Source organism: Atheta coriaria, unplaced genomic scaffold, assembly GCF_025399875.1.
Source record: "Atheta coriaria isolate IRGN ID8LTWV9N9 unplaced genomic scaffold, Caltech_Dcor_3.1 hic_scaffold_3_pilon, whole genome shotgun sequence".
NCBI classification, from domain to species: domain Eukaryota; kingdom Metazoa; phylum Arthropoda; class Insecta; order Coleoptera; family Staphylinidae; genus Dalotia; species Dalotia coriaria.
The window spans coordinates 2,037,783-2,057,036 of NW_027045445.1; the positions used below are offsets into that span (position 1 = coordinate 2,037,783).

Sequence of the window (19,254 nt, forward strand, 5' to 3'; positions counted from 1 at the left end):
AAAAAATAAAAAAGTAAAACGCTTCCTTTTATTTTCGCAAGAATGCACAAACAATAACGCATGGCGTCTTCGACCAAGGGGGGAAAACAAAACCGCAGCGTTCTTTTGTACACTCGAGTGAACATTTTAATATTATGCGCCTGCGCGCTCGTTGATATCTCGATTATTACGCGAAATTTTTTTATTAAAAAGTTGAATTTATTGACACAATGGAACGCAATATCTCATCCGCACGACTTCACACTGACAACATAACCTCACTTCAGGTTGCTGCTTTTCTGGGTCATCCAGTTTACGTGTATAAAAAATATATTATAAACGAGTCGAAACGAACGAAAACACAAAGGCGTTACCACACAATTTACATATCACTAACGTATCAAAGTCCGCGCTTCGAGAAGGCCACATTTTTCAGAATGGGCAGACATTGATTGACGTTCATTTCACTTATATATACAATTTAAGCGCGTGGAATATACGTGGCTGGTTTTTATTGTGCGCCTTTTCGTATTATGTATTCTTTTTTCTTTTCTTCATTAGGCGGCATTGAGCGCAGTACAAACCATCTGGAAAAGTTGATATCTTGATTTATCGCACTCAAGAAAACGAATAATAGATGAAGAAATGAGTTTGTATAGGTACATTTTTTCGCTACCGTTATAAGTTTATGATATTCATCTGTAAACATTTATTACATTTGCATAAAACTAGACCAATCGATAATGCAATCACATTAAATCGATATTAATAATATTCTGTCACGATTACCATTTGAATTTATTTATTTATAATTATCGATATGTCGCTGGGCGCCCGAAGCGCATAGCGAAATTAATTTATTTCCTTTATCAGTCGCCCTGTGGTAATTAATCTTTAGTGGTTTGCAATGTACGGCAGTGGATATAATTCCGCATGATACTGGAAGATAAATTAATGGTTTGCTTCGATGCCAATTTTATTACACTATATGTCTCCGTGAGCGTTAGTGGAAGAAGTTGTGAATGCTTGTGTTCATCTTTCATGATGAAGCTATGAAAATATCATTATTAATCCATTATAGATTTTATTACTCTATAAATGAAATGAAATGTTTTTCACTTGCGTGTATAAGAAGCGGTTTGTTTTACGAGAGTGCAAAAGTGCAAACAAACCAAACTTTGAACCTCCACGCACGATTGCTTAGGCGTTGATCGATTTTGTGTTTCGCGCATATGGCGCTCCTGAAATCTATCTGATTTCCATTTTTATCTCGCACGATTTCCACCCTTCCACACACGCTTCGCATGAACCTGTTAGCTCAACGCTAAAACGTCTGAATGAATCGACTTCCTTTCGTGTGTGTGATGATGTGAAAAGTAGTGAACACTTTGAAAAATTCGTTTAATAAGATTACGTATATACAATATGCCCGTTTTTCAAAATGCTTGAACATCTCACTTTCTGAAGCCGGCGCTTCTCGCGGAGATGGGCTTCGTATTAGATGTGAGGGATTGCGGGACGAAGGGCGCGCGAGGAGATTACAGAAAGGTTTTTTGCGCGCCTGGCGTCGCGTTATGTTCGTTCGTCATAAAAACTTGTCTGGCGAATGAACCCTTGTCGCTCCCTTTCCAACATTCAAGCATAGAAAAGCGTGTTCGCTGGGTGGTGGAGGCGCCGGCATGCTATGATTAAATTTGACTTTCATATTCTAGTAATATCCATTTTATTTGAGTAAAAACTAAATGCGAAACGAGCATAATGCAACGAGCAATGTATATATTTTTTGTTACCGCTCAGGAAAATCTGCAAATTGGATTAGGTTAGACTGGAACGATAACGTACTGTATTCAAAATGTATGCGCATAGGGTTGATACTCTTTGTTAGTTGCCTTTTAGCGCCGGAGGCTTTTATTACCTACGTAGGTGCACGAGAATTTCCGGTGCGTACCAAAGTCGATGGCACTTCCTGCCATTCTTTGCAACTTTAACAATAACGCCACTCAGAACACGTAGAATCTCCTCTCTACTTAACTGTTTAGTTATTTTAATCGAAATAATATTCTAACTCGATTTTTCTCATTGGTATTCATTAGTTGCAGTATCGTGATTTGTTAAAAGCCGTAACGTGAATCTTTAAATTTAGAGTACATGCAGTGTTGTGCCGACGCGAATCCAGAATTTGTTGTATTTGCAATTCAAATGGATTGATGCAAGCGCGGCCGCGGCGAGAGTCGATCGTCATATTCCCAACGGTTTAATGCAGCGCAACAACGCCTCGCACAAGAAGCAAACCGCTTGCAGAATACGAATTTAAATTTACACACAGTGTGTATGTATGTACGCGGCTGATAATACTGGCGAAACGCCCTGCGAAATTGTTTCAGCACACAACAATGCGAATCAATCATCGTCCGAAATCCACCATGCGAAAGAAACTCCTGCATTTAGGTTATGTCTGTGTACGCGTATGTATAATACCAGCAAGTACACATAACCTCAATTTGCCGCCGTAAGCATATTTGAGTATGTGCACGAAATTTCATCAATATGTAATGCTGGAAACAACCGTGCAGCATATTGCTACTCGATTCGCATTGGTGGGTTGCTAGGGTTGCATTTGAGAAGGAAATTTCACAGGATTCGATCCGATTCTATAGAGTTAGTAATAAGCCAAACACTATTGACATCTATGATTTGTACTACACGTATTTAATCACCAATGCGTGTGTATTAACGCGCCCGGACGACAAGAAGTGCACGTAGGCGTTCATTCATTTACTACGGCGAATTAATCCGTTAACTAATTGCATATACATACCTTGCTGCTGTAATCTGTAATTATTATGATATGCTGATCATCAGAGAGCGGCAGCGCATCTCTGGGTGGCCGATGGGATGACTTAGTATTGCGATGAAACGTCTTCATTTCTTATCCTAATTAGTTACCTAATAAACGCAATCGAATGCATGACTAACTAATATGTTGGGAATTTACGTGTGCTGATAATTAAATGTTGTTTCGTGCGGCGTGGCAGCGTTTATCTATGAGCATCGATGTCTGTAAAGAATGTTAAGCGTATCACGAGCGCTCCGCATAAAATAACGATAAAAATTTATTCAATTGCACGATATTAACTTATATTGAACTATGCAAATGGTGCACGTTCACCGTCTGACACGAACGTACCGAGTTTATTATGCAATATGTAAACATTGCATTAATAATTTGTAAATTTACTAAATCACTAGATTTCCTATCTTAATCCAACCAGTAGCATGCACGGACTTAAATTTGAATTGAAATTAAATAAGGAAATGTCAATTACACTGCAGCGGGCTTGTTTTAATTTATTTTGTGTATAATTTTTACAGTAAAGAGAAATTTACGCGATCGCACAGCGCAGACTATTTAGATTAGCATTTTTCTAATTAATAATTATACAAGCAGGTAGATAAAACAAGGCGAGTTCGGCGTAAATAAGAAGTGGAGTATGCGAAAAGCTGCAAACAAGCCAATGAATGGGAACTTCTAACATCGTCTCTTGAATACTGGGAATTCGTTTGAATTTTAATGAATGCGCATTCAAACATCAATTGAATCAGTAATTAGGAGTTAAATGTGAGATAAAAATCGTGCTTGCGACCAAATTTAAATTCTTGTGCGAATTTTTTTAATGATTTATAGTTCCGTGATGTTACAAGTAGTAAGAAAATACTGTTTTCCGTACTGGAAGTTGTGCCTTTTCACAGGAAGGTTTTAAAATGAATTTTTGAACACTGTAGGTAGTGCATAAAAGTAGATTAGTAACTTTTTTAAATTTATTTGCGAGACAATTCCGGTTTGAAGTAGATTTAATGAAAGCCACGGCGTGGTGAGTTGCATCTGCGAGTGTGGAATGCGCGCAGGTCGTATTCGCCGCTTGTAATCATTTATTTAGCATGAATTACACTTTGCGCGGACGCATTCGCAATCGCATTGCGTGTTGAAGTGGCGCGATGATATCGGTGCAGGAAAACGGTCGCGCCTCACCTAGCGCTCGCGCGCGCGCGCGTTCAATTAAAACCGTAACCGCGGCGCGCACCGGGCGTTCGACAACAATTTAATCGCTTTTTACGGTCGAAAACGGGCATGTAATATTAAGCGGCCATATCGCATGGCCGCAAGCGCAGAAGCGCGCGTTTGTCATGGCGCGCGGATGCGAATAAAAGGTACAACACAACCGATAATTATACATATTGCCGCGAAGCATGCGGATGATCACCAACTATATCCGCGCCCGCTATTAGAACATTAGAGTATTCCCGCATTATCGCTTGGATCTGATTTATGAAAATCCGATAACATCGCGCGCGCTCACTTGCTCGTGTAGGTTTTTTGTGTGTTGCGTGCCGGAGGAGCATCGTGTGTGATACGTGCTCGAACATTTGTCCCCTTGGGTAAATAGAGATTTCAATAAGACACTCCATATAGTATCCATCGGCAATGCCGTACCGTCGAAGATTTATACCGGCTTCGTGCATATGCATTAGTTGCTCGGTTGGTCTGGAACAAGATGCGGGCGTATTCAGGCGAATATCCCTGAAATGCTTGGTTTTATTAGACTTGTTGGTAGTAGGTACTTTTAAAGCAATGTCCCCGCATCAGGTCTTCTCACATCGGACAATGGAAACTGAAGAGATCAACATGAAATGACTAATCGTAAGGAGCGAAGGTGTTCCTACAATGAACTGAAGAGCGGGTTCGACTAGATCCGACTGAGGAGCGCGTCCACTACACGCTGAAAATCTTTTGTCGGTGCTGTCAAATCGACGTTAAATAAGGTCTTCAACTCGAGCGGCTCAAAGGAAGCAACCGAACCCAACTCGCCTGCTCTTTTTGCACGCCGATCATATTTTTTTGCGCCACGCACGTGTTTTGTTAGGTTAATACAGAGTCGGGTTTATGGATTTATTATCCTCGGCTTATTTTCATGTCTTCGTTGAAACGCTCGCCGCTTCAAATGGCATGGTAGTTATTCTTTCTGAAAATGAACTCATTGTTGCCGCAGCGTTTTTTTTTTCATACCACGATTCAATATCATCATCTCATCTATTCAGGTGCAACATAAATAACACAAATAAAAATTCACATCACGATTTGTAATGAACGGCAGCCGACGAATTAAAAGACGAAACGCGTCTTACCACTTTATACAATCTAGTTTGTAGAAGAAATGTATAGTGAGGAGATTATATACATATCTGTATGTTGACCAAATTAAAAGTCAGGAATTTTATCTGGATGCCCATTAAAAGCACTCGACTGTCATTACAATTGATGATCGAACAAATATTTTAATCCAGGCGCGGTTCATTCAAGTCTGGTTATGTTCGGCCGGTTTCTCTTGCGCGTGCGTACTCACGTTGCTCGTGTTGTATCATGGGTTACCTACCATTTACCATTTCGTTAATAAATACGATCGTCAATCAAACGCGTTCCGGCTTTCAGGCGTTGTGACATTGAAATTACAAATGATACAGTAAATTATGTGTCGTTTCACATTTCATGCTCGTGTGGATTGGCATATATCAGTTTTTGACAGTTCATCATTCATTTGACAGGTTTTGTACAACACCGCGGTATGAAAATTTTATTTGATTTTATTTTATTCTATAACATTATTTACATTATCAGTTGCAATTAGGGGATGGTCTGATTCACATCACTAGACGCTTTATGGAATTATTCATCGGCTTCGGGCATTAGCACATTATGCAATGTTGTCGATTATTGCAAAACACGGACAAAGTTAATATTGAATTTAATTACGCCACAATAATCGCCGTTAATTTCCGTGTATAAACATTTTCGCAACATTTTCACCAGCTAATCGCACGAATAATGCGAGCACGTTCCAGCCGCACACTGAAATTAGCTGTTTCACGGACGCCCAACGAAATAACGAAATAATATCGATGTAGTATATAACTGGTTGATGGCATTATAAAAATTTCTCGCATAAATCGCCAGGCTTATTACATTACCGTTTAAGACTCGGCCAAGCTAACCACAGGAAAACGCATTAAACTATAATCAAAACTTTTTTGCTTGAAATTACCGTTTTTATTCGGGTCCGAAAAAGTTGATGTAATTTAATGAAAATGTAATCATAAAGTGCCCTGGTAACGTTCAATATTAAATATGATGATACGTCGTACTTTTGGGGAATATTTTAGAGAGATCTCAAAATGTTTGATGAAATGTTTCCAATCGAAGAAGAGATTGTTAAATTTAAATATTGTGAAGTCAAGAATGAAGATTGTGAAAGAACTTAATTAAAGTCTGCAAATAATTTTATCTACAGTGTTGAAAGGATAAGCACTGCTTGCTTTGGTCTTTGACTTGTTACTGAATGCGCCCTTTTCAATAAGAGGCACCGAAAAGCTCGGCTTACGTGCTGACGACGTTGCTGCTTGAATGGTTTTCGCTGCTTCTCTTGGCGCACCGCCGCGCCTTATTAATTAATAAGACTTCCAGTATCTAATCAGTTTACGCATGCCTTTAAATTCGTGCCGCGCGCACGTTCGCCCGTCCCGCTTCGGTAATTTTCTGATCGCGCGAATCCTTTGAGACTTTCAAGCATTTCAAGTCTTCGCCACTTTCGATAGCATTATTTGTGTGTGTGTGTGTGTGAATGGCTGTGAGTTTGAATCGGATGTTTCGTGCGGGTGCGGCTAACGAAAATAAATCTCCCTCGGTGGACCAATAAAAGTGTGGTCAAATCTCGCAAATGGTAACTGGTAGCTTTAACCTGCCAGTCGACCATCGCTGGTATCAGCTCGGCGTAATTGAGTATTTTTGTTTTGCGGCGTGCAACTCTCGCATTCATCGAGATTAATAAGGCGTGGATGATTGCCTTCTTGTTTTATCGAGTTCGGGTGTGTTATGAAAAAGACGCGCACAGCGGGTCTACATGCTCGACCGGCGCGCGGCACTTTTTTCTTCTCTTCGGTTGCTGGTCATCGGATCGAAACGAAACGCCGCGATTTATACGCGAGGTCTGCTCTTCAAGTCCGAGCGAGTCGCCGAGTAATTTACAGTTTTCACGGTGGCAAGTGGGCGTTTTTGATTTTCGTCTTGTTTTTTTAGTCTACCGACTACGCCGTTTTGTATCTCGCCTTCACGTTCTTCGTTTTAATTGCTTCTGTTAATTTAAAAATGCTTTATAGGTCGACCGCGTTGGCTGCTCGACTCCTCGTTAATCGTTCATCAGCGCTCACGAACGTGCGCAATAATAATCATAATAACAAGCAACTAAAACAGCGTGAACTGAGGAGAAAATGGATATTGGCGAGTCATTTTTTTATGACGCAATTTCCTGTTTGATCAAAATAACATAAAAAACAATAAAAAAGTTTGTATGCGTAGTTAGAGATCTAGTTAAATTAGAAAACTAATTACAAACGTCACTAGCGGAAGAGAAGGCACCGGAAGGAATTTAATTAGTTAAAATCGAGCATCGTCCAGATACGTCGTGCCTGCGGGCCGCACTCGTATAAACACGAATATGGAATGAAATCAATTGCGTTCGCTTTGATGACGGCAAAGCGACCAGATAGCAGTCGCGCGCGGGCAAAAAGCGGAAAACCAAGCGGCACATCGGACGTTGAATTTATTACAATTATAATTGAAATTAATGGCTTTTCGTCGGTGATATATATAGGAAGTCCGACGTCGTATAAATCTCGCCGTCCGCCTGCGTCTAGTGCTGACCTCATGGCCTGTCATCATCGGTAATTATCGTCTTGCCAGCAGCCACGGTCTGAATATTACAGACCTAGGCGAACGCGTCCTGTGCTCCTGCATCAACATTCTTAACTTCTTCTTGGAACGATATCATTTTTTTTTGCGGCGCATTATTTATGTTGCTTCTGGCGTAAATCCACCTGAATGAATGACTTTATAAACTTTTGCGCAAATGCTTCGTTTACTCCGACTTGACTTGTTGCGCCATAAAGTAAATATCGCAGGGCGAGTCTTTCCTGCAATGCGATTCTCTCTCTACAGGTACGCCGATTATGATTATTAAGACGCGTTGCATATTAAATTACTCGAGTGCGCGCAATTGATGCGAATCTCGTCGGTAATGATATAGTCGCCGGGCATTGAAACACAGACTTAAAATTGAAAGAAAAAAAGTAACTTGCGAGCATAAACACAGTGTGCGGATCAATAATAAATCGAGTGTCGGCCTACGCTGTACTTCTGTGGGCTCGCGCGCTGGCGGCACGCCGGCAGCAGGACGAGTATTAATTACATCCTGCGAGAGTAGTGCTCGCGCGCGCGCCCGTTCTAGATGTGGGCATGCGTTTATGATTTTTCTCGACGACCACGGCGTCCACTCGTCCACTTGCATCGTGCCAGGGGGTATTCGGGTTAAACTTGAAACGTTGATGTGAGATGTCTTAAAGTCTAAGCAAAAATGTTCTGGTTTAAGTTAACTGCACCTATCCTAGAAGCTGTTTTCTGATGATGAAACGATGTCAAACATCCTGTTGATTTCGACCTGTATTAACCTGGTGATTATAAGTTGCTCTCTCATTAAGAGCTAGCATTAAAATATGAACGCAAAGAAAGTCTTGGGCGCGGTCGCCGCTGCCGCCTGTCTCGAAGTTGAAATTAATCGAATTATAGTCTGACATGACATACAAATATCCGTGAACGTGTTTGCACGCTCTGCGCGCTTAAATCGCCTAACTATAATTTAATCTCTCTGCCGCAGCAGAGACGAGTGCGCAATAAATGATTTCCCAATAAATTGATCGAAACCGTTAAATTAATTAACGAATGCCCATTTGGCTTTTATTAATGACCGCACACCAAATATTTGATATAACATGCCCGAATTACTGATTGATGATGTTGCTCTCGTACTGCACCAGCGCAGGTTAACATCTAGTAAATAAATATACATGCAGTCGGTGATCGGACTTGACAAGATTGCTTTGGTTTCGATTGCAAGTACAATTAATTACGTTACGTTTTACGTTTCTGGAAGCAACCGCATTCAGCGCTGACTGGCTGACTTTTATAAATTAAATTTAATCACAATCCTGTTATTGCTATTGGTATTGGCAATCAATCTATCGCAACGCACTCCCTGACTCTTATTGCCGCTCTTCAATCATTCCATCCACAAGTCGTCTCTTAACGAGCTACCAACAGCGCTTCGCGGCTGCCCTTCGTGCATGTCGGACATCAGCAGGGATTAAGACCGTCCTGGAAGCGGAGCGTCGTTACTCGTTGTAAACAAATAAATGTAAATTACGTCTCGCTGCGGGTTACCAATTAACTGCGTGCATACACCGCGCACAATATTCAACACGCACAGTGAGGCAGCGAAATGCAAACTGTGGGGTTGTGGTGATAGTGGTATGTGTGTGTGTGATTTATATCGCGTTTGATTTTCGAATTGTCTACGCGCGTGCATTCGCGACGACGCCGCCACGCCGCAGGTAGACGTCGGTTTTGTTGTATTCGGCTCTGTTCATCAGACACACGTAATTAACATTTCCGTGTGTGCGGATTAAGAGTGGAGTCGACGTGGGGACGCGATTCGATTCAACATGTAATGACTACGCACATTTGCGGAATAGAGATGTTTTTCTAATCACTACACCACAACAGGTTATGGTACCGACATTATTATCACCTGTAACTGTACTGTGTTTAAATAATCGAATATTTTTTTGCGATTTTTTACGTTTTCTCTTTAATTTATGGTGGATTATAAAATGTTTAATATTGTTTCAGGTGGTTTTGTCACTTCGACGACGACAATTATGTGAACGTGCCCCGTTTAGTCCGTTTTCTAGGGGATTATAGCCCAAGAGAAGATTGGTATCTAGGCAAAACCAGCATCCAAGCACCGCTGGAGATTACCAATAGAGAAAAATCGCCGGTGAGTACATTTCCACTTCAATAATAGTAAACAATTTATATTTTTCTTATTTTAAATATCCAATCTCAATTTTCCATTGCATCTAATGTAATATTATCCAATTATGCGAATACACTACTGAAATAAGCACGCCCGATAGTTTCCCATTTACTGTGTAGGCATTAGACGTGAATCACACAGAAATTCGATAGGAATTTAATCAAAAACTTTAAGATGCAGCTATCTATAAACACCGCGCGCTGTTGTAAATGCAGCCAAGCGAGCTATCCGCGAAGGTTGCTACATTAGGCAAACAGTATCATCTCTTAGGCATTGTGTGCATTTGTGCACGTAAACATCCAAGTTTATACGCACGTAAACGAAGAAACCGATAAGCAGTCAGAGATGGAGAATTTTCCATCAATAAAATATTTATCTCACATCAGTGCAAAACCGACGCGTTCAACAATGCGCCCGTTGTCGCAGGAAATGTAAATCGAAAACAATTCTGCGCCAGGAAATCAAGTTCCATATAGAAATATTTAATCAATTAAATGTTTATCGGTGTGTTACCACGCAGAATGTGGTTTAATCAATATTTTGTACATTTTGATAAATGCAATGGAATGTCACATATCAATCACTTTTCAATTAATTGTTTATGATCAGAAACGAACGAAAATGTAAAATGAATCGAAATTTTCAGTTGAATTTAATAATATTTCTACTATATATTCGTTAAGTCACAATCCGAATCGTAATTTATCTAAGTTTATGCAGTAACACCTGCTGCCCGCTGCTTTTATTTCTTTGCATTCTCTTGCCACTCGTAAATACACATTCACAAAGCCATATTGCATTTATGCAAAATTTACATACGTAAAATGTCGTTTAAGCACTTTTGTGTGTTAGTTAAATTTGCGTTTATTTCGCATGGTGCATACGATGCGTGTATGTGTTTTGATATTGACTTACAGACTTATCCATTAAGCGACATTAAGTTGAATAAAAATTATTACCCTGCTTAATAGGTTGTTTCCTGTCCATTCCATTGCACCAGCATCGCAGCATGGTCGCGACAAATAAGCACAATATTTGTTACACGGACCAACCATATTACTTTATACGGGTATCGTGGAAAGTGGATAACGTGATTTATCAACTTTATGTGTAAATTTATGGCAATTTCAATCGGTTGAAGTCGTAATATCATCAATTTCTCTCAGATTTAAATACTATCTTCTTTTGATTTATGATGGTTTAATGATGAAAAGGGCTATAATAATTTGCAAGGCGTACAGTTTGCTTAAGTGGGCAGTAGTCTGCACGTTTTAATTATTTCTATTGATTAAGTGAGTGCTTTATGTTCGGCCCAACGCCGTCCGAGCGCATAAGAAGCGTGTAAAGGCGATGTAACGAAGCGTGACATTCATTTACGCGGTGTGCTACGCTGCGAAGATATCGATAAAAGACTAGATTTACGATTCGTTTTTGAATTCGTTTTGCTTAGGCCCATTCCGACCATTGTGGTCGTAAGTAGTTTCCTCGATACCCGTAGCGGTTAGTGGGATAGTGCGAACGCACTTTGTTCGAATGGAAATTGTTTAATGCTTTGAAACACATTTAATACATAAAATGACCAAATACGGGCATTCCAAATTGACACCTTATGATTTATTATTAAATAAAATATTATGCAATACGTGCAGGAGTGAAATTTTGAACAAATTTATTTTTTCTGGGCTTAGGTCCTTCATAATGCGAAAAAAGTTTTAATTATTATTTCATACAACATATTTGTTTTTTACAATAAAGGCTAATTCATAATTTACACAGTTTTAAAAGTTTTATTAGTGAATTAATTTTCTTCAAGCACGTTATAAACAAATTCTTTATCTAAACGAAACCTGAATTCGTTGAACAACTTTAATTACTTTTTATTGTGCTCGAAGAAGAAAAGTTGAAATAAACTACAAGAAAGGTGCATTAAATTCAAAACTAGCATGAAAACGAGCTTATTTTATTCGAATATTAAAAATTCCCATTTCTTTCGTGTTCACAAGCGCAGCTTATCTGTAATAAATTAAAAGTAAAAAAAATTAAGCTAAGATCTAAATTAATTTCAGGATTTATCTCGCTATTCGTAAACATGTAAGACTTTAATTTACTGCAGCATATGGTAGCATCAGCAACGCACATCTCTCCCTCCCGGTAGAGAGCAATTTTCTTATATATTCTAAAGTCGCGACGAAGAAAATAATGAAGAATGCGATGGTAGACACACTCGCCATCGTGTTTTAATAATAAGTGCACCGTGCGATATAATAAGCGGGCTGCGCCCATTTCCTTACTATCGTTACGCTTTGTGATCATCTCGCACATTCTCCAATGCACATATCTTGCTGCGAGATGCAAACTTATTGCATTTCCTTCTGGCGCGGCGCGGCGTACGGTCGCGCTATTTAAAATCATGCCTGGTGTATATTATAAAATCCGTGACAGTTCGACGTGATATTTTACGTTCGGAATATTCGTTCGCTTGGACGGATCGGCGCGGAGAGTTGAAGAAAACGCTCTCCTCGCATCTGCACGGTTGAGTGGCGCGGACGGGCGCTGCCCACGAAATTTATTTCGCTCGTGCGCACCGTGCCGCTTTCGTTCTACTACGGTAGTCCGGTACTGATTTATTACGTACTGTTTGAAAAATTACTTTTGAAATGCCAACACTACACTTGAAAGTGTTCATAATTTCTGGTGTCAATTTTCCGAAATTTCACTATAACACTATTCTTGATATTGGTTTAAAAATATTGTAATTTTTGCTCTTTGCTGGCTTCCTGCCAAAAGTTGCGCCCCCGTGCAAGTTTTATTGTAATGCCAACGCCGCTTTCCACTCGATCGACTCCTCGATGTCGCTGGACCCGACCGAACCCAATTCCTTTAACGTCTTTAAAAACGTTACGACCCGTTCCGGATTCTGCATCCGCTATCGGCTTGCTACTCGTTAATCAGAAGATCAAGCGCACTCGTTGTTTATGTACGCTCGGCGAGAATCGCCGCCGCTGCACTTATAATTCAACTCGCGAGTGCAAATGCACGCGTTATCTCTTATAAAATGTGTTGTTTATGACAACGAGCTCCTCTCTCCTGCCTGTGGTCTCGCATAAACGCAAAGATTGTCGTCGGGATTGAATTTACGCGTCTTCGATAAAATTCCACGCCTATTTAAATGTTTACGAGCATATTGTCCAATGCCAATGTTTTGCATAATGAGCACAGTAAGTGGTACTAGGCCGAGGGCTGAAATCTAAGGTGAAACCTAATCTGGTTCTTTTAATATGATGTGTCAACAATAGTGGCTCTCTCGGTGAGCTTCGCGACTTGGTCCACACAGATACCCAGCGTCCTAAGCAAATATGCGATGCGGAATGGAATTTTAAATTTACAAATAAAATATTATTCTTTCAAAACGTAAATGTTTATATTTTACCTGCGTTCTACCAGGAACCCAATCCGGGTAAATATTATTATTATAAAGTTCAATATTAAATTACACAGCTTTAAAATCGAATATTAATATATAGGAATATATATAGGAATAGTATTTCTTTCATGGACTGTATTGAATCTTATTCCAAACCGCAGTTCAATTTTCATATTCCTCGAGAAAAAGTGATTTTTGAATTAAAAGTTTTATGACTTCGTGGTTGATTTATTTAGCTTCAATTGCGATTTGCGGTCAGTGGCGAAGCGTGAAAAGCTGGACCCAGGTTAAATGCATTTCGGTTGTGCAGAGGTGTCCCCCGCCGATGGTATTGCGGTGGTCGTGGCCGGGACGATCGTTGTTGTTTTTTTCATTGGTGCAATTTTAGCTGAATTATTTCTCACGGGAATCTCGGTACGTGTGTGCGTCACGAGACAATGCTCACTGAACGCGCGCGCTTTTACGCCGCATTTTGAAAACCGTGTGGATTGCATGGCGCGTCGCGTCGGGAAGCCGCAGAGTGTGGTTGTTTTAATTAAAAATTAAATCGGGGAATACAATATGGTTGCAAAACGTATTTGCCGCACGCATGGAGCGTTCCAAACAACAACCATCGCATTGGCTCTCAGATGGCTTCAATCACACTCATTAACATTCACTCCGGGTATTTATCGGCACATTGCAAACTGCTTGGATTCCATAATTTTTGTTAGAAAAGTAAGGAATTTATGATTCTCTACACCTGTGGTGTAAATTAATATCCTGAAGGTATGGATAAATTAAATGTTGTAGAACTAATAACATGTTTCGGTTGTTGATATGCTCAACAGTGTCCATCGCCTCATACATAATTCCGATCATATATTACGATTATACCGTGTGTAATTTTTAATTCACTGGTCATCGCCTGGACTCCTCGCGGGATTTACCGTTCCACTCAATTTGACAACAAAAGGCATGCTTTCGAATAAAAAAAAACAAACGCAGCGAGGCTCGGCTTCCTCTTTAATCAGCGTCGCTCCTCTGCAGTTGCATTCATATCGAAATATGAATACCGCGCGGTTTTTACCAGTCGTCTTCTGTTTTCTCCAGTTCCTTATCTGATAGCAACCACCCGCAGCTAGCGTTACAAGACGGCCGGCGCTCATAAATCCTGTCATTTTCGAAACGCCGGTGTGTAACTCGCGCTCGGCGCGCTGTGCGTCCAAAGCCGACGGGCGAAATGACCCGTAACCAGACCACAAGGTGGGTCCGAGAGAATATCTTCCGAGTCTCTGCTATGCTTACAATGTAGGTACGCGCATAGATTCGAAATGAAATGCAAGAATAAAATTGAGAAAAATACGCAAGTAGTAGATGCCACGCCTTGTGAGCAGCACGCTATATGTGTCCATCTCGGTGAGCTTATCAATAGCACAGCAGGCTCGTAGAGTATGTGCGCAGAAATTAGAAAGGCGATCAAGTCACGACCTTTCCACAACAAACTGCCCGTTCCTGATGTTGTCGTGTGGCCCGTGTGCCGCTCTGAAGTGTTTATTGCAATCATGCAAACAGTCGGTATTAAATGTTGTTCTTTATTGAAACGGAGCACACGGCACACGCTCGCACCGCATATTTCTTACACGCCTCATGATCTGTCCGTGTTCAAACGCCAGCATCAGCGCGCAGCTTCCAATGCCGGTGATTATTATTCAGATTTATGAACGTGTATGAAAACATGTACTAGTCCGCACGGATCTTAGTCTTTCCGCGGAGCGTCCAACGGTACACACCTATGTGGTCTGAATTCATACGAAATGTGCTGGATGTTTTATTTCAGTCAATGCCACCTATGCCTGGATGACATCGGCAGTTTCTACGTGCAAAAGTGGCGAATCCATTTCCTGCATTAATATTTCATCGAGTCGCACGAGTTGCGTGCATGCGTCTAATAGCTCCCACACATGATCAAAAAAGCTTTAAAAAGTGATGTGTGTTGCCTACTTGTTGGAGTGATCGTATGTGGGGGCTATTAGAAATGCGGAGAAGAAGTGCATGTCGAATGCACGCCGAAGGAAAAGCGTTTCTCGGCTGAAGAATACTCGAGCGACACACGTCGTTGACAAACACCGCGCACAACAGTGTGTGGAGGGCAAACAGTAACAAGTTACAAGTAAACTGCATTATGCAACTTGTTCAAACAATCACGCAAAGAACGAACGGAACAAAAACAGCAATCTCCGGTGAAAAAAAAAATGCTACATTAAAATACTCTCAAAGAAGTTGTGGATAATTTTTCATGTAAACTAATTGAAAACGATTTCAAAACCACTTGTTGCTGGAAATTAGTTGCAAACCTAAAAGGCGATCGTCTATTTGTCAATTTTAATACCCGACCGGCGTCCTTATGCGCTAAACTTTAATAGAAACTGCTCGAGTACTCATTTTGTGCGCTGGTAAAAATTAAAATGCCATTATAATGCTCGCGGTGTTCGGTGTACGCTGTAAGCCGTGCGCATGTGTATTGTATGTATCCAGAGTAGACTAGGAAGAAAGCTGTAAGGCCTGATAAGGAAGAATTCCACCTCGAGGCCGGCGGGTATTTGCGTGGCTTGGAAAAGCGCACCGCAATAAACGAGAGCTCGCGACGCCAGCCAGCAATTCACCTCGCGGCAGCCACCACATGCGTGTGTATTTGAATAAGTTATTTACAATTATGGTTGCAAATTAAATTTCCTCGTCGTTGCGCCCGAGGTAACGCATCGCGCGACCCGGGTCGCGAGCGGGCAATTAGGAAGTGCGCGGTTTATTTCAGCCCACGGGCGGCTGGTGCCTCAAATGCGCATATTTTTTTTTCATCATCAGCTAACGAGCTAGCCAGACTTGTACAACTTACAACTAACACCTAGTAGATTCACCAGATGGAAGCTGTTATTATTTATGAGCAAGTTGGCGCACGAGCTCGCACAGGTTTCGTAATTTTTGTAATGTTTTGCTTTTGTTTAGTATCATCGACAGCAGTTGCGAAGGTTAAGGATTAACTCATAAACGGTTTATCGATTGAGATTTTCTATAGCTGCTCGAGTTAGTTATAAACGGCACGCGAGCCTTTTTTTGCTTTGCGCTTCGATGCGCAAGAAAACTCGCATGATTGAATCATCGCATCAAAACAAAACGCAATCATGGCAAATGTAATTAACAATGGAGTATGATGTTTAGGTCCGCTTAAATGTGTCCTAAACGCTTGCATTTTTAATGCGTACTTAGTGCAGGTCGTAAAGTGTCTTAATTTATGTCCTTCCTGCTTCAGCTTGTTTTATACGTATTAATTTTTCTCATCTGGTGCGTCTCTGACACGCTCCAAAATTCGCATTGCCATCACGCTCAAATCTGTTCCAACAGTATTTCCGTTTTAATTAGACGCGACCCCGGACTAATGCAATGAATTATACATGAAGTTAACTTCTTTTGTACGTACAAAAGGTAAAACGGAGGGGTTGACATTAAGCGGACTAAAGCGCGCTTCAGCGACGACCCATCCGCTTCGTGTAGCTGTTTTTTCGACCGGTCCCGAGCAGTTAAAGCTTCGCGCACGGTTAAGTTATTATTAAATAAATTAGCCGCCGCTCAAATTGAAATCGAATAATTTCGAGACAGGCTATCGTTGTCTTTGCGTCGCAAGAACAAAACGGCGAAAGGCGATTAAAAAAAGTGAAGCCCGGTTTTCAGAGAGCTTTTTCTAAATGTCTCAATTATTATCATCGCCAAGAAGAAGCAAGGAAATATATTCCGGCACGACGAAATTAATACATATTCATGATGTTCATAAAGTCGACGCTTTATCTCACTTTTTATTGTAATGTCTTTTTTATAGTGTGCTTACCAGCCTCGGCGACAAAGTAATAGTTTTATCTCGACGTATAAAAAGCATCGATTAATTCTAGATCCATTTTTTTAGTGTTAGAAGTTTTTGTTGGGAGGTTTATTAAAAGTTTAAAATATATGAATATTAATACTCAGCACATTTGCAAGGAATGATGATGCCCGTAGAGAGATATTAGTTTTTAATGAAGGTCCTTTTTACTCATGGCTGTGATTCGTGCGAAGTCCTAATTGAGCATTTATCTCGTTGTGCGCATCGCCCACGGTATTTAATCATTGTGTACTTATTTGTTGCAGCAAAAGGTGAAGTTTTGGTTCGCCACAGGAGGCGCCGGATTCTGCTTGAGTCGAGCGTTGGCATTAAAAATGATGCCGGTTGCCAGGTATGCAAAATATTCTACTATGTTAACATACGCCACTTACACGTTTGCTCTTCCGAAAAGCGCGGCTTTCCGCCCGAAAATATATCGCCCACCGCCGCATTGTGTTTTGTTTCGTTTCACGTTCCAATTAACGCATAACATAACAAATATAACGATCGCCAATAACGAATCATCTTCTTCACCAGTTTTTTCATCACATTCTACAAAATTCCGTGTATTATTTTACTTTGGCGGTTTGGTTTTTTTATTTTTATTTTGCTCCTTGTTTCCAATGAGCCTGTTAAAATTCCACCCAATCTCGTGATCGTAATCGACCGGTGGATAAAAACCAAATTTCGATCGATGTCACAAAGCGGCCGATATCGCGGCATCGCTCGCAAAGAGGCTGTTGAAGTCAAGGGGATGCGATCGTTAGCGACGCGATCCAAAAAGCGCTTTTTCGGCGCGGATCCTCATTACCGAATACCGAACGCCGCCACGCTTTTAATTTAACATCCCAACTATTATCCTCCGGATGATGCGCCGAACTATGGGGGAAGGCGAGCAAATTTGCGGTAACGACGCGACATGTAAAGACGCGATGATCAAAAGAATCGTCGCTTGTTGTTAGGCGGATTGCCCAAGGACTGCATTGTTCCTTCGACTAATGAACACGCAAGAATTTCGTACACACATTGATCCAATTAGTTGATCATTTAGACAAAGACAAAGCGATATTACTACATAAACTTTGAGTAATCACATAAGAAATTTATTGCTTATTATGTAGGTATATAAATACACATTGAACTTTATTGTTGCTAGTCCGGAATTCTACGCCTCTTTTACGTTCGTTTGCATTATTTCATTTGATTTTATTACGAATGCTTCGCTTATGAAAAGAGATGCCGAGATTAGCGATAAAAATATGTTGCACTACAAAATGTCAAGGAACGTAGCGAATCCGCAGGACATGCGCGCCGATTTTGTATTATTTCATACGGCACATTGTTGCCAGAACGCCGGTAATAAATTATGATAATTTATATTCCGACTTACCTATTTTTGCCGCTGCAATTCACTAATAATTTCCTTCAGATAGGTGTAGCCGCGCATATAATTGAGAAATAGACCACATCAAAACCATAATGAATGGAAAACACAAATAAATAATGCAATCGGCTTGCCGCATTGCCTGTAATTGAAACGCAATGAACGCGCACAATACGCTAATTACAAGTTATTGGTCAATCCTAGTACAACCAGTGCAATAGATTTTACTCGCTCGATATCAATCGCAATATGAAACGCGGTTGAAGAGAAACTCAAGTTGTGTTCTTGTTTTTATGATAAACACGTTCGCCGAGTCTGATTCAACGATGCAATTATAGATAATAATCATTTTTCTCTTAATCTCGAAACTCAATTTGCCAAACGCAAAGTCTCGCAATTATTTACGTCTATTTTCTCTTTGCTCGAGCACGAGCGTATTTTAATTATAATTGGAGTTTGATGTGACATTTTTCATCTTGATTATATTCTTTCAGCTCAATTGCAAATTCGCGGGTGCAGGCTCTATTGAAATCAATTTACAAGCTTTCGCCTGACATTTATGCGCATTCTGTTAATGAAATACGTTCGCGGATTA

At 40.5% G+C, this 19,254-nt stretch overlaps 2 protein-coding genes across 2 annotated transcripts in view; one reads left to right on the forward strand and one right to left on the reverse strand.

Annotated features, from left to right (window-relative positions):
• The window catches only part of LOC135789486 (probable G-protein coupled receptor B0563.6), a 42,119-nt gene that overhangs the window by 9,723 nt on the left and 13,142 nt on the right, over positions 1–19,254 (reverse strand). The window lies entirely within an intron of this gene.
• Positions 1–19,254, forward strand: part of fng (Fringe glycosyltransferase) — a 31,390-nt gene that overhangs the window by 5,745 nt on the left and 6,391 nt on the right. Inside the window, exons 5-6 of the mRNA XM_065318249.1 lie at positions 9,773–9,920; positions 17,542–17,627. Of these exons, the coding sequence (XP_065174321.1) occupies positions 9,773–9,920; positions 17,542–17,627 (234 nt within the window). The remainder of the gene's footprint in view (positions 1–9,772; positions 9,921–17,541; positions 17,628–19,254) is intronic.